The following is a 23,482-nucleotide window of genomic DNA, read 5'->3' as shown; positions in this document are numbered from 1 at the left end:
TCTGCCTCCCTCCCTTAGAGACACAACTCTGCTCCCTCCCTCAGAGACACCACTCTGCGTCTCTCCCTGAGACACACCACTCTGCCTCCCTTAGAGGCACCACTCTGTCTCCATCCTTTAGAGACACCACTCTGCCTTCCTCCCTTAGACACACCACCCTCCCTCCCTTAGAAACACCACTCTGCCTCCCTTAGACACACCACCCTCCCTCCCTTAGAGACACCACTCTGCCGCCCTCCCTTAGAGACACCACTCTGTCTCCCTTAGAGACACCACTCTGCCTCCCTCCCTTAGAGACAACACTCTGCCTCCCTTCTTTAGAGGCAACACTCTGCCTCCCTCCCTTAGAGACACTACTCTCCCTCCCTTAGAGACACCACTCTTCCACCCTCCCTTAGATACACCACTCTGCCTACCTCCCTCAGAGACACCACTCTGCCTCCATCCCTTAGAGACACTACTCTCCCTCCCTTAGAGACACAACTCTGCCTCCATCCCTTAGAGACACACTCTCCCTCCCTTAGAGACACCACTCTGCCTCCCTTAGAGACACCACTCAGCCTCCCTCCCTTATAGACACCACTCTCCCTCCCTCCCTTAGAAACAACACTCTGCCTCCCTCCCTTAGAGATACCACTCAGCATCCCTCCTTCCTCCCTCCCTTAGAGACACAACTCTGCTCCCTCCCTCAGAGACACCGCTCTTTCTCCCTCCCTCAGAGACACCACTCTGTCTCCCTCCCTTAGAGACACCACTCTGCCCCCTTAGAGACACCACTCTGCCTCCCTCCCTTATAGACACTACTCTCCCTCCCTTAGAGACACCACTCTGCCTCCCTTAGAGACACCACTCTGCCTCCCTTAGAGACACCACTCTGCTCCCTCCCTCAGAGACACCACTCTGCCTCTCTCCCTGAGACACACCACTCTGCCTCCCTTAGAGACACCACTCTGTCTCTCCCTCAGAGATACCGCTCTTTCTCCCTCCTTCATAGACACCACTCTGTCTCGCTCACTTTGCGACACTACTCTGCCTCCCTCTCTCAGAGACAGCACGATGCCTCCCTCCCTTCGAGACACCACTCTGCCTCCCTCACTTAGAGACACCACTCTGCCTCCCTCCATCAGAGACACCACTCTGCCTCTCTCCCTTAGAGACACCACTCTGCCTCCCTCCCTTAGAGACACCACTCTGCCTCCCTCCCTTAGAGACACCACTCTGCCTCCCTCCCTTAGAGACAACACTCTGCCTCCCTCCCTTAGAGACACTACTCTCCCTCCCTTAGAGACACCACTCTGCCTCCCTTAGAGACACAACTCTGCTCCCTCCCTCAGAGACAGCACTCTGCCTCCCTAAGAGGCACCACTCTGTCTCTCTCCCTCAGAGATACCGCTCTTTCTCCCTCCCTCAGAGACACCACTCTGTCTCCCTCCCTTAGAGACACCACTCTGCCTCCCTTCCTTAGAGACACCACTCTGCCTCCCTTGGAGACACCACTCTGCCTCCCTTATAGACAACACTCTGCTCCCTCCCTCAGATACACCACTCTGCCTCTCTCCCTGAGAGACACCACTCTGTCTCTCTCCCTCAGAGATACCGCTCTTTCTCCCTCATTCAGAGACACCACTCTGTCTCGCTCCCTTAGTGACACCGCTCCACCTCCTTTAGTGACACCACAATACCTCCCTCCCGTAGAGACACCACTCTGCCTCTCTCCCTTAGAGACACCACTCTGTCTCGCTCCCTTAGAGACACCACTCTGCCTCCCTTAGCGACACCACTCTGCCTCCCTCCCTTAGAGATACCACTCTCCCTTAGAGACAGCACTCTCCCTCCCTTAGAGACACCACTCTGCCTCCCTCCCTCAGAGACACCACTCTGCCTCCCTTAGAGACACCACTCTCCCTCCCTTAGAGACACCACTCTTCCTCCCTCCCTTAGAGACACCACTCTGCCTCCATCCCTTAGAGATACCACTCTGCCTCCCTTAGAGACACCACTCTGCCTCCCTCCCTTAGAGACACCACTCTGCCTCCCTCCCTTAGAGATACCACTCTGCCTCCCTTAGAAACACCACTCTGCCTCCCTTAGACACACCACCCTCCCTCCCTTAGAGACACCACTCTGCCTCCCTCCCTTAGAGACACCACTCTGCCTCCCTCCCTTAGAGACACCACTCAGCCTCCGTCCCTTAGCGAAACCACTTTGCCTCCCTTAGAGACACCACTCTGCCACCCTCCCTTAAAGACACCACTCTGCCTCCCTCCCTTAGAGACAACACTCTGCCTCCCTCCCTTAGAGACACTACTCTCCCTCCCTTAGAGACACCACTCTGCCTCCCTTAGAGACACAACTCTGCTCCCTCCCTCAGAGACAGCACTCTGCCTCTCTCCCTGAGAGACACCACTCTGCCTCCCTTAGAGGCACCACTCTGTCTCTCTCCCTCAGAGATACCGCTCTTTCTCCCTCCCTCAGAGACACCACTCTGTCTCCCTCCCTCAGAGACACAATTCTGCCTCCCTTAGAGACACCACTCTGCCTCCCTCCCTTAGAGACACCGCTCTGTCTCCCTTAGAGACACCACTCTGCCTCCCTCCCTTAGGGACAACACTCTGCCTCCCTTCTTTAGAGACAACACTCTGCCTCCCTCCCTTAGAGACACTACTCTCCCTCCCTTAGAGACACCACTCTTCCACCCTCCCTTAGATACACCACTCTGCCTACCTCCCTCAGAGACACCACTCTGCCTCCATCCCTTAGAGACACTACTCTCCCTCCCTTAGAGACACAACTCTGCCTCCATCCCTTAGAGACACTACTCTCCCTCCCTTAGAGACACCACTCTGCCTCCCTTAGAGACACCACTCAGCCTCCCTCCCTTATAGACACCACTCTCCCTCCCTCCCTTAGAAACAACACTCTGCCTCCCTCCCTTAGAGATACCACTCAGCATCCCTCCCTTCCTCCCTCCCTCAGAGACACCACTCTGCCTCCCTCCCTTAGAGACACCACTCTGCCTCGCTCCCTTAGAGACACCACTCTGCCTCCCTTAGAGACACAACTCTGCTCCCTCCCTCAGAGACACCGCTCTTTCTCCCTCCCTCAGAGACACCACTCTGTCTCCCTCCCTTAGAGACACCACTCTGCCCCCCTTAGAGACACCACTCTGCCTCCCTCCCTTATAGACACTACTCTCCCTCCCTTAGAGACACCACTCTGCCTCCCTTAGAGACACCACTCTGCCTCCCTTAGAGACACCACTCTGCTCCCTCCCTCAGAGACACCACTCTGCCTCTCTCCCTGAGACACACCACTCTGCCTCCCTTAGAGACACCACTCTGTCTCTCCCTCAGAGATACCGCTCTTTCTCCCTCCTTCATAGACACCACTCTGTCTCGCTCACTTTGCGACACTACTCTGCCTCCCTCTCTCAGAGACAGCACGATGCCTCCCTCCCTTCGAGACACCACTCTGCCTCCCTCACTTAGAGACACCACTCTGCCTCCCTCCATCAGAGACACCACTCTGCCTCTCTCCCTTAGAGACACCACTCTGCCTCCCTCCCTTAGAGACACCACTCTGCCTCCCTCCCTTAGAGACACCACTCTGCCTCCCTCCCTTAGAGACAACACTCTGCCTCCCTCCCTTAGAGACACTACTCTCCCTCCCTTAGAGACAGCACTCTGCCTCCCTAAGAGGCACCACTCTGTCTCTCTCCCTCAGAGATACCGCTCTTTCTCCCTCCCTCAGAGACACCACTCTGTCTCCCTCCCTTAGAGACACCACTCTGCCTCCCTTCCTTAGAGACACCCTCTGCCTCCCTTGGAGACACCACTCTGCCTCCCTTAGAGACACCACTCTGCTCCCTCCCTCAGATACACCACTCTGCCTCTCTCCCTGAGAGACACCACTCTGTCTCTCTCCCTCAGAGATACCGCTCTTTCTCCCTCATTCAGAGACACCACTCTGTCTCGCTCCCTTAGTGACACCGCTCCACCTCCTTTAGTGACACCACAATACCTCCCTCCCGTAGAGACACCACTCTGCCTCTCTCCCTTAGAGACACCACTCTGTCTCGCTCCTTTAGAGACACCACTCTGCCTCCCTTAGCGACACCACTTTGCCTCCCTTAGCGACACCACTCTGCCTCCCTTAGCAACACCACTATGCCTCCCTTAGCGACACCACGGTGCCTCTCTCCCTCAGAGACACCACTCTTCCTCCCTTAGCGACACCACAATGCCTCTCTCCCTTAAAGACACCACTCTGCCTCCCTTAGAGACACCACTCTGTCTCTCTCCCTCAGAGATACCACTCTTTCTCCCTCCTTCAGAGACACCACTCTGTCTCGCTCCCTTAGCGACACTACCCCCCCTCCCTTAGAGACACCACTCTGCCTCCGTCCCTTAGAGACACCACTCTGCCTCCCTTAGAGACACCACTCTGCCTCCCTCCCTTAGAGATACCACTCTGCCTCCCTTAGAAACACCACTCTGCCTCCCTTAGACACACCACCCTCCCTCCCTTAGAGACACCACTCTGCCTCCCTCCCTTAGAGACAACACTCTGCCTCCCTCCCTTAGAGAGAACACTCTGCCTCCCTCCCTCAGAGACACTACTCTCACTCCCTTAGAGACACCACTCTTCCTCCCTCCCTTAGATACACCACTCTGCTGACCTCCCTCAGAGACACCACTCTGCCTCCCTCCCTTAGAGACACCACTCTGCCTCCCTCCCTTAGAGACACCACTCTGCCTCCATCCCTTAGAGACACTACTCTCCCTCCCTTAGAGACACCACTCTGCCTCCCTTAGAGACACCAATCTGCCTCCCTCCCTTTGAGACACAACTCTCCCTCCCTTAGATACACCACTCTCCCTCACTTAGAGACACCACTCTGCCTCCCTCCCGTAGAGACACCACTCTCCCTCCCTTAGAGACACCACTCTGCCTCCCTCCCTTAGAGACACCACTCTGCCTCCCTCCCTTAGAGACACTAATCGCCCTCCCTTAGAGACACCACTCTGCCTCCCTCCCTCAGAGACACCACTCTGCCTCCCTCCCTTAGAGACACCACTCTGCCTCCGTCCCTTAGCGACACCACTCTGCCCTTCTTAGAGACACCACTCTGCCTCCCTCCCTTAGAGACACCATTCTGCCTCCCTCCCTTAGAGACAACACCCTGCCTCCCTCCCTTAGAGATACCACTATGCCTCCATCCTTTAGAGACACCACTCTGCCTTCCCCCTTAGACACACCACCCTCCCTCCCTTAGAGACACCACTCTGCCGCCCTCCCTTAGAGACACCACTCTGTCTCCCTTAGATACACCACTCTGCCTCCCTCCCTTAGAGACACAACTCTGCTCCCTCCCTCAGAGACACCACTCTGCGTCTCTCCCTGAGACACACCACTCTGCCTCCCTTAGAGGCACCACTCTGTCTCCATCCTTTAGAGACACCACTCTGCCTTCCTCCCTTAGACACACCACCCTCCCTCCCTTAGAAACACCACTCTGCCTCCCTTAGACACACCACCCTCCCTCCCTTAGAGACACCACTCTGCCTCCCTCCATCAGAGACACCACTCTGCCTCTCTCCCTTAGAGACACCACTCTGCCTCCCTCCCTTAGAGACACCACTCTGCCTCCCTCCCTTAGAGACACCACTCTGCCTCCCTCCCTTAGAGACAACACTCTGCCTCCCTCCCTTAGAGACACTACTCTCCCTCCCTTAGAGACACCACTCTGCCTCCCTTAGAGACACAACTCTGCTCCCTCCCTCAGAGACACCACTCTGCCTCTCTCCCTGAGAGACACCACTCTGCCTCCCTTAGAGGCACCACTCTGTCTCTCTCCCTCAGAGATACCGCTCTTTCTCCCTCCCTCAGAGACACCACTCTGTCTCCCTCCCTTAGAGACACCACTCAGCCTCCGTCCCTTAGCGACACCACTTTGCCTCCCTTGGAGACACCACTCTGCCTCCCTTAGAGACACCACTCTGCTCCCTCCCTCAGATACACCACTCTGCCTCTCCCTGAGAGACACCACTCTGTCTCTCTCCCTCAGAGATACCGCTCTTTCTCCCTCATTCAGAGACACCACTCTGTCTCGCTCCCTTAGTGACACCGCTCCACCTCCTTTAGTGACACCACAATACCTCCCTCCCGTAGAGACACCACTCTGCCTCTCTCCTTAGAGACACCACTCTGTCTCGCTCCCTTAGAGACACCACTCTGCCTCCCTTAGCGACACCACTTTGCCTCCCTTAGCGACACCACTCTGCCTCCCTTAGCAACACCACTCTGCCTCCCTTAGCGACACCACAATGCCTCTCTCCCTCAGAGACACCCCTCGCCTCCCTTAGCGACACCACTATGCCTCCCTTAGCGACACCACTCTGCCCTTCTTAGAGACACCACTCTGCCTCCCTCCCTTAGAGACACCATTCTGCCTCCCTCCCTTAGAGACAACACCCTGCCTCCCTCCCTTAGAGATACCACTATGCCTCCATCCTTTAGAGACACCACTCTGCCTTCCCCCTTAGACACACCACCCTCCCTCCCTTAGAGACACCACTCTGCCGCCCTCCCTTAGAGACACCACTCTGTCTCCCTTAGATACACCACTCTGCCTCCCTCCCTTAGAGACACAACTCTGCTCCCTCCCTCAGAGACACCACTCTGCGTCTCTCCCTGAGACACACCACTCTGCCTCCTTAGAGGCACCACTCTGTCTCCATCCTTTAGAGACACCACTCTGCCTTCCTCCCTTAGACACACCACCCTCCCTCCCTTAGAAACACCACTCTGCCTCCCTTAGACACACCACCCTCCCTCCCTTAGAGACACCACTCTGCCTCCCTCCATCAGAGACACCACTCTGCCTCTCTCCCTTAGAGACACCACTCTGCCTCCCTCCCTTAGAGACACCACTCTGCCTCCCTCCCTTAGAGACACCACTCTGCCTCCCTCCCTTAGAGACAACACTCTGCCTCCCTCCCTTAGAGACACTACTCTCCCTCCCTTAGAGACACCACTCTGCCTCCCTTAGAGACACAACTCTGCTCCCTCCCTCAGAGACAGCACTCTGCCTCTCTCCCTGAGAGACACCACTCTGCCTCCCTAAGAGGCACCACTCTGTCTCTCTCCCTCAGAGATACCGCTCTTTCTCCCTCCCTCAGAGACACCACTCTGTCTCCCTCCCTTAGAGACACCACTCTGCCTCCCTTCCTTAGAGACACCACTCTGCTTCCCTTGGAGACACCACTCTGCCTCCCTTAGAGACACCACTCTGCTCCCTCCCTGAGACACACCACTCTGCCTCCCTTAGAGGCACCACTCTGTCTCCATCCTTTAGAGACACCACTCTGCCTTCCTCCCTTAGACACACCACCCTCCCTCCCTTAGAAACACCACTCTGCCTCCCTTAGACACACCACCCTCCCTCCCTTAGAGACACCACTCTGCCTCCCTCCATCAGAGACACCACTCTGCCTCTCTCCCTTAGAGACACCACTCTGCCTCCCTCCCTTAGAGACACCACTCTGCCTCCCTCCCTTAGAGACACCACTCTGCCTCCCTCCCTTAGAGACAACACTCTGCCTCCCTCCCTTAGAGACACTACTCTCCCTCCCTTAGAGACACCACTCTGCCTCCCTTAGAGACACAACTCTGCTCCCTCCCTCAGAGACAGCACTCTGCCTCTCTCCCTGAGAGACACCACTCTGCCTCCCTATGAGGCACCACTCTGTCTCTCTCCCTCAGAGATACCGCTCTTTCTCCCTCCCTCAGAGACACCACTCTGTCTCCCTCCCTTAGAGACACCACTCTGCCTCCCTTCCTTAGAGACACCACTCTGCTTCCCTTGGAGACACCACTCTGCCTCCCTTAGAGACACCACTCTGCTCCCTCCCTCAGATACACCACTCTGCCCTCTCCCTGAGAGACACCACTCTGTCTCTCTCCCTCAGAGATACCGCTCTTTCTCCCTCATTCAGAGACACCACTCTGTCTCGCTCCCTTAGTGACACCGCTCCACCTCCTTTAGTGACACCACAATACCTCCCTCCCGTAGAGACACCACTCTGCCTCTCTCCCTTAGAGACACCACTCTGTCTCGCTCCCTTAGAGACACCACTCTGCCTCCCTTAGCGACACCACTTTGCCTCCCTTAGCGACACCACTCTGCCTCCCTTAGCAACACCACTCTGCCTCCCTTAGCGACACCACAATGCCTCTCTCCCTCAGAGACACCCTCGCCTCCCTTAGCGACACCACTATGCCTCCCTTAGAGACACCACTCTGCCTCCGTCCCTTAGCGACACCACTCTGCCCTTCTTAGAGACACCACTCTGCCTCCCTCCCTTAGAGACACCATTCTGCCTCCCTCCCTTAGAGACAACACCCTGCCTCCCTCCCTTAGAGATACCACTATGCCTCCATCCTTTAGAGACACCACTCTGCCTTCCCCCTTAGACACACCACCCTCCCTCCCTTAGAGACACCACTCTGCCGCCCTCCCTTAGAGACACCACTCTGTCTCCCTTAGATACACCACTCTGCCTCCCTCCCTTAGAGACACAACTCTGCTCCCTCCCTCAGAGACACCACTCTGCGTCTCTCCCTGAGACACACCACTCTGCCTCCCTTAGAGGCACCACTCTGTCTCCATCCTTTAGAGACACCACTCTGCCTTCCTCCCTTAGACACACCACCCTCCCTCCCTTAGAAACACCACTCTGCCTCCCTTAGACACACCACCCTCCCTCCCTTAGAGACACCACTCTGCCTCCCTCCATCAGAGACACCACTCTGCCTCTCTCCCTTAGAGACACCACTCTGCCTCCCTCCCTTAGAGACACCACTCTGCCTCCCTCCCTTAGAGACACCACTCTGCCTCCCTCCCTTAGAGACAACACTCTGCCTCCCTCCCTTAGAGACACTACTCTCCCTCCCTTAGAGACACCACTCTGCCTCCCTTAGAGACACAACTCTGCTCCCTCCCTCAGAGACAGCACTCTGCCTCTCCCTGAGAGACACCACTCTGCCTCCCTAAGAGGCACCACTCTGTCTCTCTCCCTCAGAGATACCGCTCTTTCTCCCTCCCTCAGAGACACCACTCTGTCTCCCTCCCTTAGAGACACCACTCTGCCTCCCTTCCTTAGAGACACCACTCTGCTTCCCTTGGAGACACCACTCTGCCTCCCTTAGAGACACCACTCTGCTCCCTCCCTGAGACACACCACTCTGCCTCCCTTAGAGGCACCACTCTGTCTCCATCCTTTAGAGACACCACTCTGCCTTCCTCCCTAGACACACCACCCTCCCTCCCTTAGAAACACCACTCTGCCTCCCTTAGACACACCACCCTCCCTCCCTTAGAGACACCACTCTGCCTCCCTCCATCAGAGACACCACTCTGCCTCTCTCCCTTAGAGACACCACTCTGCCTCCCTCCCTTAGAGACACCACTCTGCCTCCCTCCCTTAGAGACACCACTCTGCCTCCCTCCCTTAGAGACAACACTCTGCCTCCCTCCCTTAGAGACACTACTCTCCCTCCCTTAGAGACACCACTCTGCCTCCTTCCTTAGAGACACCACTCTGCTTCCCTTGGAGACACCACTCTGCCTCCCTTAGAGACACCACTCTGCTCCCTCCCTCAGATACACCACTCTGCCTCTCTCCCTGAGAGACACCACTCTGTCTCTCTCCCTCAGAGATACCGCTCTTTCTCCCTCATTCAGAGACACCACTCTGTCTCGCTCCCTTAGTGACACCGCTCCACCTCCTTTAGTGACACCACAATACCTCCCTCCCGTAGAGACACCACTCTGCCTCTCTCCCTTAGAGACACCACTCTGTCTCGCTCCTTTAGAGACACCACTCTGCCTCCCTTAGCGACACCACTTTGCCTCCCTTAGCGACACCACTCTGCCTCCCTTAGCAACACCACTCTGCCTCCCTTAGCAACACCACAATGCCTCTCTCCCTCAGAGACACCCCTCGCCTCCCTTAGCGACACCACTATGCCTCCCTTAGCGACACCACGGTGCCTCTCTCCCTCAGAGACACCACTCTTCCTCCCTTAGCGACACCACAATGCCTCTCTCCCTTAAAGACACCACTCTGCCTCCCTTAGAGACACCACTCTGTCTCTCTCCCTCAGAGATACCACTCTTTCTCCCTCCTTCAGAGACACCACTCTGTCTCGCTCCCTTAGCGACACTACCCCCTCCCTTAGAGACACCACTCTGCCTCCGTCCCTTAGAGACACCACTCTGCCTCCCTTAGAGACACCACTCTGCCTCCCTCCCTTAGAGACACCACTCTGCCTCCCTCCCTTAGAGACACCACTCTGCCTCCCTCCCTTAGAGACACCACTCTGCCTCTCTCCCTGAGACACACCACTCAGCCTCCCTTAGAGACACCACTCTGCCTCCCTCCCTTAGAGACACCACTCTGCCTCCCTCCCTTAGAGACACCACTCTGCCTCCCTCCCTTAGAGACACCACTCAGCCTCCGTCCCTTAGCGACACCACTTTGCCTCCCTTAGAGACACACTCTGCCACCCTCCCTTAAAGACACCACTCTGCCTCCCTCCCTTAGAGACAACACTCTGCCTCCCTCCCTTAGAGACACTACTCTCCCTCCCTTAGAGACACCACTCTGCCTCCCTTAGAGACACAACTCTGCTCCCTCCCTCAGAGACACCACTCTGCCTCTCTCCCTGAGAGACACCACTCTGCCTCCCTTAGAGGCACCACTCTGTCTCTCTCCCTCAGAGATACCGCTCTTTCCCCCTCCCTCAGAGACACCACTCTGCCTCTCTCCCTGAGAGACACCACTCTGCCTCCCTTAGAGGCACCACTCTGTCTCTCTCCCTCAGAGATACTGCTCTTTCTCCCTCCCTCAGAGACACCACTCTGTCTCCCTCCCTTAGAGACACCACTCAGCCTCCCTCCCTTATAGACACCACTCTCCCTCCCTCCCTTAGAAACAACACTCTGCCTCCCTCCCTTAGAGACACCACTCTGACTCCCTCCCTCCCTCAGAGACACCACTCTGCCTCTCTCCCTCCCTCAGAGACACCACTCTGCCTCTCTCCCTTAGAGACACCACTCTGCCTCTCTCCCTTAGAGACACCACTCTGCCTCCCTCCCTTAGAGACACCACATATTCATTGAATAAAATTGGGTTCATGCGTGGCAGACTTTGGGAATACATTGAGGCTGTCTGAAATGACACCCCATTCCCTTTATCCCATGAGCATCTGGCCAACAGTAGTGCACTACATACTACAGGGGTTAGGTTGCCATCTTGGACACTGCCTGAGCATTTTGTGGCCCTGTGTCCTCTCCAGGTCCAAGAAGTTAATGACCTTTGTGGAGAGCTGTCTGGTGAAGAACTACCTCCATCGTCCCGCTACAGAAACCCTCCTAAGGCACTCGTTCATCAAAGACCTGCCCAACGAACGGCAGGTCCGCATCATGCTCAAAGACCACCTGGACAGAACCAGGAAAAAGAGAGATAAAGGTGAGGCCATGTTGTCATTACAGGATAGCAGAGATCACCTAGTGTCACTCAACAGTTGCTGAGACTGGCACGCAAGCTTTAGTGCTGTATGATACTTTGCACTGCCAACAACCATGGGGCGCCTTTTTGGCCTTGTTATTCTTAGTCACACTGGCAGCAACAGTTAAAGTGGCAGAAAAAAGGCATTTTGATCCTCAATCTGTTCCTAGTGTTTAATTTCTCTAAGCCTAGTGAGAGGCTACTGTATTACTGTCATCAGCTTGACAGGTTCTATTATCCACTGGTAATGTGGTGGCTATTGGGTTTAGAGGCAGAAGCAGGACTGCTTCTTGTCAGCCTCTCACAGTGAGACTGCACACTCGTGTCATGTGAGAGGAATGCGCCTCAGAGGAGGCAGTGTTTAATCATCTCCCAGACTGCACCACACCATCAGCGGCCTCCCTCCCTCCGTCTTCCTCCTCACGCCACATAATGACATTGTCTCCCTGAGCCCACAGAAACTCTAGGCTTCGACCTCAAAAGCAAAATGTCGGTTTCCTAGGCCTCGTACCGTTCGTTCTTTGGTTGGCGTTCTGCTTAACTGTTCAGACAGACAGTGAAATGACCTTTTAGAACAGAGCCAAACCTTTAGTGAGAGCGAATGAGACGCTGATAGCGGCAGCTCCAAACACAGCAGAAACACTCAGTCGTTACCCTGTTTTCATAACCTACTAGAGTTTGACTGGGAATTAGAAACAGATGCCCATTTTCTTTGGCCAGCCCACTCTTTCCTCTCCTTCCTCTCTCGCTCTCTCTCTCTCATTCTTTATATCTCTCGGTTCCCGTCTCTCCCTTCCTCTCTTTTTCTCTCTCTCTCTCCCTCTCAATCTCTCTTTCTCTCGCTCTCTGGCATAATCTCTCTCTTTCTTATTCTTTCTCAGTGTAATTCACAAACACTCGTGAGGGTTCAGAAGGAAGAATGAGCGTAATTTAACATGTTGAACTATTTACTCATTTTGACAAGCGTTTTGGAACTGAATCCAGCTGAAGAAAAGGAAGTGAGACTGTTCATGACTAGTTTTAGTTCCATGTGGGTAAACTGCAGGAGACACCTGGAGAGGAGACATTGGGTTATTTTACTGTAATTGATGTTTTCCCTGCTTAGATGGTGAGAGAGGAGGAACTAGCTGACTGTGGGAAATTTACAGTATGTGTGAGCCTGTTGTACTGTACAGAATAACCACCTCGTTGTTTATCCTAGTGTATACAGTGCTTTCGGAAAGTATTCAGACCCATTTTTTACAATGATGGCCTACCCCAGCCAAACCCGGACAACGCTGGGCCAATTGTGTGCCGCGCTATGTGACTCCCAATCACGGCTGGATTTGATACAGCCTGGATTCTGTATTGACGCCTCTTGCACTGAGATGCAGTGCCTTAGACCGCTGTGCCACTCTTCTTGGGTATGACGCTACAAGCTTGGCACACCTGTATTTGGGGAGATTCTCCCATTTTTCTCTGCAGATCCTCTCAAGCTCTGTCAAGTTGAATGGGGAGCGTTGCTGCACAGCTATTTTCAGGTGTCTCCAGAGGTGTTCGATCTGGGCTCTGGCTGAACCACTCAAGGACATTCAGAGACTTGTCCCGAAGCCACTGCTGTGTTGTCTTGGCTGAGTGATTAGGGTTGTTGTCCTGTTGGAAGGTGAACCTTCGCCCCAGTCTGAGGTCCTGAGCACGCTGGATCAGGTTTTCATCAAGGATCTCTCTGTACATTTCTCCGTTAATCTTTGCCTCGATCCTGACAAGTCTCCCCGTCCCTGCCGCTGAAAAACATTCCCACAGCATGATGCTGCCACCACCATGCTTCACAGTAGGGGTGGTGCCAGGTTTCCTCCAGACGTGACGCTTGGCATTCAGGCCAAAGAGTCAATCTTGGTTTCATCAGACCAGAGAATATTTTTTCTCATGGTCTGAGAGTCTTTAGGTGCCTTTTGGCAAACTGCTAGTGGCTATCATTTGCCTTTTTGGAGTGGCTTCCATCTGGCCACTCTACCATAAAGGCCTGATTGGTGGAGTGATGCAGAGATGGTTTTCTTTCTGGAAGATTCTCCCATCTCCACAGAGGAACTCTAGAGCTCTGTCAGAGGGACCATCAGGTTCTTGGCCACCTCCCTGACCAAGGCCCTTCTCCCCCGATTGCTCAAGGAAGAGCCAGCTCTAGGAAGAGTTTTGGTGGTTCAAACTTCTATTTAAGAATGATGGAGCTACTGTGTTATTGTGGACCTTCAATGCTGCAGACATTTTTTGGTACCCTTCCTCAGATCTGTGCCTCAACACAATCCTGTCTCGGAGCTATATCATGTCCAATCAATTGAATTTACCACAGGTGGACTCCAATCAAGTTGTAGAAACATCTCAAGGATGATCAATGGCAACAGGATGCACCTGAGCTCAATTTTGAGTCTCCTAGCAAAGGGTCTGAATAACTTATGTAAATAAGTCTCTTTTTTTTGGTTTGAATACATTTCCTACATTTCTAAAAAAACTGTTTTCAGTTTGTCATTGTAGGGTATTGTGTGTAGAATGCTGAGGATTTTTTGTTCATTTACTACATTTTAAAATAAGGCTGTAACGTAACAAAATGTGGGAAAAGTCAAAGGGTCTGAATACTTTCTGTAGGCACTGTATAGTCATGTGCATAATGTACTGTATCATTGAGAGTGCATGCATCCCTCATGTCTAAAATATACTCTGGTCACATGTTGTCCACAGAGAGCCCAGAGTATGAATACAGCGGCAGTGAAGATGAGGAGGAGGAGATTAACGAAGAGGAAGGTGAACCCAGGTATGATGACACAGCATTAACACTGTAAAGAAGGTCAAACACTAGCTCTGGTGTCACGCCTGGTTCCATCGAACAGCCAGATGACCCCCTCTGTGAAGCTAGAGTCCAAGCTCTACTGGGTCCATCAAACAGCCAGCTGACCCCCTCTGTGAAGCTAGAGTCCAAGCTCTACTGGGTCCATCAAACAGCCAGCTGACCCCCTCTGTGAAGCTAGAGTCCAAGCTCCACTGGGTCCATCAAACAGCCAGCTGACCCCCTCTGTGAAGCTAGAGTCCAAGCTCTACTGGGTCCATCAAACAGTCAGCTGACCCCCTCTGTGAAGTCCAAGCTCTACCGTTTATGTAATGCAGGCCTGAGAACTGTCATAGAGGATATTCGTCTGAGAGTGCACAATGTGTGAACGCATGGGCTTGTCAATGAAGACACCAGATGCTCTGCTTCTTTTCGCTTAGCTGGACAGGGCGCCATATGGCAGTGACTATAAAAATATATATTTTCTGCTGTGGACAGTACAGTATGTGTCCCTGTGTATCCCAGTCCGTATATGCCCACAAGTGTGTGTGTGTGTGTGTGTGTGTGTGTGTGTGTGTGTGTGTGTGTGTGTGTGTGTGTGTGTGTGTGTGTGTGTGTGTGTGTGTGTGTGTGTGTGTGTGTAACTATACTCCTTGCCATAAATCCATGTGCCTCCTCACTCCTCCTGCCCATCACTCACTCTGTGCCCTGCTCTTCGGCTACCCTCTCTGTCCTATCACTCTAGCTCCATAGTGAACCTGCCGGGGGAGTCCACTCTGAGAAGAGAGTTCCTGCGTCTGCAGCAGGAGAACAAGAACTGGTCAGAAGCCCAGCGACAGCAGCAGGTCCTGCAGCAGCAGCTCCGGGACCAGGAGAGTTACAAACAGCAGCTGCTGGCCGAGAGGCAGAAGAGGATCCACCAGCAGAAGGAGCAGCGCAGGAGGCTGGAGGACGTGAGAGACACTCTTTAGTTGAAACACTCCTCTCAGCAGCCGTCTCCAACAGAGCAGCAGAACCAAATGCCTGCTGCCCAGCCAGCAAATGAGCTTGGCTGGCTAGAGATTTGGCGGGCTTTCTGTCTATTTCTCTCTATCTTTCTCTCTCTCTCCTGTTGTTTGTTTGGCTCAAATGGGAAGGACTGTTTAGTGTTGAACAAACCAAAGAATTGTCTTATAGAACAATATAGAGTATTTTATTGTTGTTTCCAAATACGGAGGGATTGCGTTCAGGAGTGATGCTCCTGTGTGGTTTGCGTTGCACAAAAGACAAATAACATATGTCATATTAGGTATGAATGCACAGAAACTGTATGTTGTGTAGTGTTTGCTGTTGATGTATAGTACCGTACAGATGGCTAGAAAGTTATGTAATTTGCCGTGTTAGACTGTGATGTCCCACTGACTATTTACAGAGAAAACATTCTGTTGTGTTGAATGAAGTTGAGGTAATACCATGTTCAGTGGCCTTGTGGTGTTGTTGTTGTGTTACAGCAACAGAGGAAGCAGCTGCAGGATTCTGGGTTCCAATGGCCAGAACTACAGGAGATGCTATGGAGGGAGGAGACTGAAGCTAATGACAGAGGTCTATTGGATGAAAGGAACAAGAGAAGTGACAAGAGACTGGTAGCTGTTCAATTTGACCCCCCTCAAAAGCACAATGCTCTAAGTAGTAGACCCCCTACCTGCTTAATTCTTATCTGCCAACATTGCTCCACGTGATAGGCAGAAGCCCAAAAAATATGTACTGATTAGATGGTCTTTTTGTGCCCAATACCTGAGGAGGATTCTGAATATTTTGATTCCTGTATAATAACACTTTATTAGTTTTTTCCCTGTAAGTAGTCTGCTACAAGCTGTAAGGTCCTGGAATTCAGACGGCATCGTCTTGCGCCAATATGATCTAGATTCTACAGTCTCGGTAGACATTTTAGGTCCATACATAATCTGTGTCTGAAGTCTGAACATTTTAACATGGTTGTGTCTCATAACACATTACATAACACTGTTCAGTGGGACAGGACCCACTTTGTTTAGTCGGTTACCTGCTCTGAAAGATTCCTTGTGACAAGGTCAATGCATTTTTAATCCAGGTGCAAGTTAACATTTTATACATGTTCCTCTACAAAAACTGCTTATATGCATTTGGTATGAAAGGTGTTGACATAGCACTTCCACCTGTCTCAGTTTTCAGCCCATTGGTGATTAAATCTACCAAGCGAGCATTTCAATCCACTGATGGTTGGAAACTCTATGGAAGATCACAGAAAGAAATTGCCTGTGGGACCATCCTGAAAGAAAATAATTAAATGACTCCCCTTTTTTCTGCTGTATGAACATTTCCCATGATTTGAAGTTGGAGCTAGGGTGAGCGCCATGGCGAGAAGTCAGTGACAATTACAGCATCCTATAGCCAAGGTAGAGGGAACTGTCATGTCATTCTGAGGACTTTAATTAGTCTGTTTAATTCAAACACTCGGTTAATTAATCTCTCACAGTTCGCTGGCTCTGAATGAGCCACACCTGCCTGACTGCAGAACAGAACAGTAGATGATATGGCAATAGGTGTTGGTTTATTGCAGGCATCATTGAGGTGTTCAGAGGGATCATTGAGGTGATCATTGAGGTGTTCAGGGGGATCATTGAGGTGTTCAGGGGGATCATTGAGGTGTTCAGGGGGATCATTGAGGTGTTCAGAGGGATCATTGAGGTGTTCAGAGTGATCATTGAGGTGTTCAGGGGGATCATTGAGGTGTTCAGGGGGTTCATTGAGGTGTTCAGAGTGATCATTGAGGTGTTCAGGGGGATCATTGAGGTGTTCAGAGGGATCATTGAGGTGTGAGGTGTTTTGGAGTCTGTTCACCGCACCATGAGCTGAGCAATAGCCCCTGAATCATGATCCATGTGTCTCAAATGGTACCCTTTTCCCTGTATTCCCTATTCCCCAAGGGTCTCTGGTCAAAAGTAGTGCATTATATAGGAAATAGGGTACCATTTGGGACTTAGACTATGTGTGTAAGTTGACGGGCTCCATGCATGTGTTTCTCTTGGTGAGTGCAATGCAGAAGGCAGTTCTAATGAGTTTAGGCAGAATCCTGGAAAGTGGCCCGGCTACTAATTTATTCCAGATGGTCAGTAGGGCTGATTGCCTGGCTGTGCTGCTCTCTCTCCTCCTGTCTGCCGGTCTGTGCTGTAGCTTACATGGGCTTCTGCCTCCTTATCCTCATGAATCCTCACGTGCATCTGGAGATGCAGTGTATACCGTTTAACATGATCTGGAGAAGGTTTTTAACCCATTCTGTGTTAACCCAGGGGGGAAGAACTCCTTGCACACTTTTGATTCTGTCACACACTCTATCAGGGCCTTTGAGAGTCATGTGGACTGATTTTCATGGTTAAATATTTAAAAGAGGAGGGTTAAGAGCCTTATGCAAGCCAGCTAGACACTGAATATTTTAGTTTTTTTACCAGTATACAGTCTTTGGATTTCCTAAGTCAGAAACCTCGACGTTATCAAATCTTTTTTTCTCTCTCGTTGAATGTTAGGTGGAGGATCGTGGCAGACAGCGGGTTGATGTCGGAGGAAGGCCTGCAGGTCCTGTAGCTGAACAGGTAATAATTGCTTTCTGATTTTTCTCACTCAACCTACATGGAACAGAATGCATCAAACCCTACCAGGAAATTACTTCAGTTTGTATCAAAGACATGGGTGGTTATTGAATTTAAATGTTTTGGCTTGGATGTTGTGCCTTAGTCTAAGGGAAATATTATTACTGGTTCTGCATGAAACAGAATGTATTCAATGAGGGAGTGGAGAAAATTGAATGGTGAAAAATTGAATGTTTAGACTATCCTGGCTGATTTCAAGTTCAAGACCTTGTCGCTATCTCAGAGTATATTATGGCTCCTGTTCCACAGCTCACAGTTAAATAATTCCTCTCATGAAATCCCACACTTAGCATTGGGAGCTAAAGGCCACATTCTCTAAAGATCTCTAAGGATGATAGATGCTAGGCTAACTGAAAACACAGTCAACCCTGCGTACTCAAGGGCAACATAAAAGACTATGCACTGTAATGTACTGTAGAAGAGAACACATAAAAAAGGCTCTGTTTGACTTTTAATTTGTAAGGAGCCTTGTGCTGAAAGGTGTCATTTGCTTTAAAGGGCAAAGTTGCATCTAAAGGAATTCACAGGAGGAAACCTGTTTTTGGAACGTCAGATGAACTGTTTGTTATATGGATGGAAGTGTAACTCCCTACAGTGATGCAAATAAAAATATGTTTGAAAATCAATGAAAGGGAATGTATAGGCTCACAACGTAGGGAGACTAAAACAATGCATTCAAGTTCGTTTGTCCCTTGAGTAAGGATTCCAGTCTCCTTGTTGGCTTGAGAAGGCCACTGCTGTGCCTAACAGCCAGAAACCTAATAGATAATTTATGTATATCCTCATCGTGATCATTAGTCTTGATCCTTATGATAGAATTCCATGGTTTGTGTTTAGCCTTTAAATAGCGTGTGGTGCTTGGAGAAAAATGCTCTCATCATGTTTGTCAACACGGGTTAAAGAGAGTTTAAATGCCTAATTACATAAAGGGGCTGTTTGTTTCTCATTTAAATCTCATTAAGCAACTAAAATGAAAAATGATGTTGAACTCCTCATGAATCATAGATGAAAAACATCCAAGCTTATATGGGATTACAGATGTTGAATTAACTCAACTTCGCTTTCTCTCTCTTTAGTCTTCATGTCAGTGTGGCCTCCTTGTAACCACTTCCAACGAGGAATATACACTGTTAAAAAAATAAAGGTTGAAGTTGGAACCAAATAAGGTTCTTCAGAGCGATGCCATGGGGGAACCATTTTAGGTTATCTGAAGAACCTTAAATGGGATGGTTCTTTGAGGAACCATACAAAAATCCATGTAGAAACCAAAAACAGAAATGTTTTGGCACTCCAGAACCAGAATGGGATAGCCCTGCTGTAGGGTGTTGAGCGTTCTTTGCATACTTCCCAGGGTACCTGTCAAGTTAATTTTAGAGTTACCAGTACTACCCATGACTGTGTTTCCTAGTGACATGGTTGTAGCATTCATTCATTTTCAGTCCTGTGGCCTTAATAAAGTCAGATTTAAAATGACATTTTTTAAGACAATACTATACATATTTCATGAGGCCTTATTTTGAGAGTTTTACCCTTATACACTGGCCTGAAACTCATAGTTTACGCGCCACATCAGTCCTGCAAGTCACATTATGCTGGCTTGCAAAGTGATGTGTAATTCCTATTAGAATCCATCCAGAGTGGGGATTTGTATTCACCTTCAACTTGTGCTCAGAATGACTGTCAGGGTTAGGAGACTACCGAAAGCATCCAAACTGGATCAACCATTTCAGTAACAGGTGCAACACTAGAAACGTTACACTGCAAAATCAACACTAGTCAACACTGGTCAAGTTTCTGTGTGCTATAAAAGGAACACATCAGCAGGTTTCCACACATTTCAATAAACTTTTAGAATTCTGAAGAAGCGTAGATGCCACGTCAAGAACCCCCCCCACTGAGCTCAAAGGTTCTTAACTTGGCAAGAGTTTTCCAAGGAACCTTAAGAGCTGAGAAGGGAAATGTGTGTGTGTGTGTGTGTGTGTGTGTGTGTGTGTGTGTGTGTGTGTGTGTGTGTGTGTGTGTGTGTGTGTGTGTGTGTGTGCTTCTAGCTGTTGTGCTGTGTGTGTGTGTGCCTGTGTGCTTTAAATGTGTGCTGATCATAATGCCTGGGAGTGCCCCTCCTGAAATAATACCTCCTCCAGTTCTGAAGTCTGGAGAGACTTAAGCCTCTCTACAGTATTTGTTTCAATGAGATCCTGCAGGGTCAGGGTCTGCTAGCTGCAGTAGAGAATCCTGCAGGGCCAGCGTCTGCTAGCTACAGTAGAGGATCCTGCAGGGCCAGGGTCTGCTAGCTGCAGTAGAGGGACCGCAGGGCCAGGGTCTGCTAGCTACAGTAGAGGATCCTGCAGGGCCAGGGTATGCTAGCTACAGTAGAGGATCCTGCAGGGTCAGGGTCTGCTAGCTACAGTAGAGAATCCTGCAGGGCCAGCGTCTGCTAGCTACAGTAGAGGATCCTGCAGGGTCAGGGTCTGCTAGCTGCAGTAGAGGAGACCGCAGGGCCAGGGTCTGCTAGCTACAGTAGAGGATCCTGCAGGGCCAGCGTCTGCTAGCTACAGTAGAGGATCCTGCAGGGTCAGGGTCTGCTAGCTGCAGTAGAGGGACCGCAGGGCCAGGGTCTGCTAGCCACAGTACAGGATCCTGCAGGGTCAGGGCCTGCTAGCTACAGTACAGGATCCTGCAGGGCCAGCGTCTGCTAGCTACAGTAGAAGGACCGCAGGGCCAGGGTCTGCTAGCTACAGTAGAGGATCCTGCAGTTCCAGCGTCTGCTAGCTACAGTAGAGGATCCTGCAGGGCCAGTGTCTGCTAGCTACAGTAGAGTATCATGCAGGGTCAGGGTCTGCTAGCTGCAGTAGAGGATCCTGCAGGGTCAGGGTCTGCTAGCTACAGTAGAGGATTCTGCAGGGTCAGGGCCTGCTAGCTACAGTACAGGATCCTGCAGGGCCAGGGTCTGCTAGCTACAGTACAGGATCCTGCAGGACCTGCTAGCTACGGTAGAGTCTCCTGTAGGGTCTGCTAGTTACAGTAGAGTATCCTGCAGGGTCTGCTAGCTACAGTAGTCTCCTGCAGGGCCAGGGTTTTCTAGCTACAGTAGAGGCTCCTGCAGGGCCTGCTAGATACAGTAGAGTCTCCTGCAGGGCCAGGGCCTGCTAGCTACAATGGAGTCTCCTGCAGGGCCAGGGTCTGCTAGCTACAGTAGAGTTTCCTGCAGGGCCAGGGTCTGCTAGATACAGTAGAGTTTCCTGAGGGCCAGGGTCTGCTAGATACAGTAGAGTCTCCTGCAGGGCCAGGGTCTGCTAGCTACAGTAGAGTCTCCTGCAGGGCCAGGGCCTGCTAGATACAGTAGAGTCTCCTGCAGGGCCAGGGTCTGCTAGATACAATAGAGTCTCCTGCAGGGCCAGGGCCTGCTAGGTACAGTAGAGTTTCCTGCAGGGCCAGGGTCTGCTAGCTATAGAGAGTCTCCCGGGGGGTCTGCTAGCTACAGTAGAGGCTCCTGGAGGGTCTGCTAGCTACAGTAGAGGCCCCCGGAGGGTCTGCTAGCTACAGTAGAGGCTCCCGGAGGGTCTGCTAGCTACAGTAGAGGCTCCCGGAGGGTCTGCTAGCTACAGTAGAGGCTCCCGCAGGGGCTGCTAGCTACAGTAGAGGCTCCCGCAGGGGCTGCTAGCTACAGTAGAGGCTCCCGGAGGGTCTGCTAGCTACAGTAGAGGCTCCCACAGGGGCTGCTAGCTACAGTAGAGGCTCCCACAGGGGCTGCTAGCTACAGCAGATGCTCCATTGAAAGCAGCCGTTTCCTGGCTGTAGCGTCGGCCATATGGCTCTGTTATCTATCTGTTTGGGGGCAGTACTGCAGGCCTGGGATGAGGCTTCAGAACGTCAGTGTCCTGTGTTTGTCTCTGTCATTGTGTAGAGGAGGACCGAGCCTCCACCTCCACAGCCTCATCCTCAGCAGCAGCCCCAGCAGCAGCAGGGTAAAAAGTTCCACCGCACGCTGCCCAAAGACCAGACGCAGCTCCTTTCACTTCAGCACGACCACAGGCACAAAAAGAGGGAGCCCCACAAGGCTGCTAGCGCCACGCATAACTGCCCCGCAAATAGCCAGCGCAAAGTGGTAAAGTCCCCTGACCCTCCCCTTTGTCCCACTCCCCCTGTCTCCCTCAGCCGCCCCTCCCTCACTGTCTCTCTGTCTGTCCCACCACCCTTTCTATCTCTCTGTCTGTCCCACTGCTCTGTCTCTCTCTGTCTGTCCCACTGCCCTGTCTGTCTCTGTCTGTCCCACTGCCATGTCTGTTCCCTGTCTGCCCACCTTCCTGTCTGTCTCTCTGTCTGTCCCACTACCCCGGTCTATCTCTATGTCTGTCTCACTGCACCTGTCTGTCTCTGTCTGTCCCACTGCCCTCGTCTGTCTCTTTGTCTTTCCCACTTCCCTGTATGTCTCTCTGCCTGTCCCACGGCCCTGTCTGTCTCTTTGTCTGTCTCTTTGTTTGTCTAACTGCCTCTGTCTGTCTCTCTGTCTGTCCCACTGCCCTGTCTGTCTCTCTGCCTGTCCCACGGCCCTGTCTGGCTCTTTGTCTGTCTCTTTGTTTGTCTAACTGCCTCTGTCTGTCTCTCTGTCTGTCCCACTGCCCTGTCTGTCTCTCTGTCTGTCCCACTGCCCTGTCTGTCTCTCTGTCTGACCCACTGCCATGCCTGTCTCTGTCTGTCCCACCTTCCTGTTTGTCTCTCTGTCTGTCCCACTAACCCTGTCTATCTCTATTTCTGTCCCACTGCCCCTGTCTGTCTCCCTGTCTGTCCCACTGCCCCTGTATGTCTCTGTCTGTCCCACTTCCCTGTCTGACCCACTGCCCCTGTCTGTGTCTATTTCTGTCACACTGCCACTGTCTATCTCTATTTCTGTCCCACTGCCTCTGTCTGTCTGTCTGTGTCTGTCCCACTTTCCTGTCTGTTCCTCTGTCCAACTTTCCTGTCTGTCTCTCTGTATGTTCCACTGCCCCTGTCTGTCTCTCTGTCTGTCTCACTGCCCTCTGTTTCTATGTCTGTCCCACTGCCGTGCCTGTCTCTCTGTCTGTTGACTGTCCCAGTCTGTCTCTCTATCTGTCCCACTGCCATGTCTGTGTCTATGTCTGTCCCACCGCCCTGTCTGTCCCACTATCCTGTCTGTCTCTCTGTCTATCTCACTGCCCTGTTTGTCTCTCTGTCTGTCCCACTGCCCTGTCTGTCTCTCTGTCTGTCCCACTGCCCTGTCTGTCTCTCTGTCTGTCCCACTGCCATGTCTGTGTCTATGTCTGTCCCACTGCCCTGTCTGTTTCTCTGTCTGGACCCACTTCCCTGTCTGTCTCTCTGTCTGTCCAGCGTTGTTTGTTTTAGTGGTCATTCATGTCTGATATCCAAGTGTCTCCGTTTTGGGTTATTAGTGATATTTGATATTCCAGTATGCTGTAATACAGTCTGAC

General features: G+C 52.0%; 1 protein-coding gene across 3 annotated transcripts in view; it reads left to right on the top strand.

Moving 5' to 3' along the window:
• LOC112256034 (mitogen-activated protein kinase kinase kinase kinase 4) overlaps positions 1-23,482 on the top strand; it is a 117,840-nt gene that overhangs the window by 37,068 nt on the left and 57,290 nt on the right. For 2 of the 3 annotated variants that reach the window (XM_042325887.1, XM_042325886.1), the window contains exons 10-15: positions 11,362-11,534; positions 14,286-14,358; positions 15,116-15,323; positions 15,861-15,992; positions 17,913-17,978; positions 21,940-22,140. In XM_042325887.1, coding sequence (XP_042181821.1) covers positions 11,362-11,534; positions 14,286-14,358; positions 15,116-15,323; positions 15,861-15,992; positions 17,913-17,978; positions 21,940-22,140 — 853 coding nt within the window. The remainder of the gene's footprint in view (positions 1-11,361; positions 11,535-14,285; positions 14,359-15,115; positions 15,324-15,860; positions 15,993-17,912; positions 17,979-21,939; positions 22,141-23,482) is intronic. The other variant, XM_024428973.2, reaches the window with a different exon arrangement.

The sequence above is a fragment of the Oncorhynchus tshawytscha genome, linkage group LG08 (assembly GCF_018296145.1).
Source record: "Oncorhynchus tshawytscha isolate Ot180627B linkage group LG08, Otsh_v2.0, whole genome shotgun sequence".
Taxonomy (NCBI): domain Eukaryota; kingdom Metazoa; phylum Chordata; class Actinopteri; order Salmoniformes; family Salmonidae; genus Oncorhynchus; species Oncorhynchus tshawytscha.
This window is presented reverse-complemented; position numbering and strand designations above follow the sequence as displayed.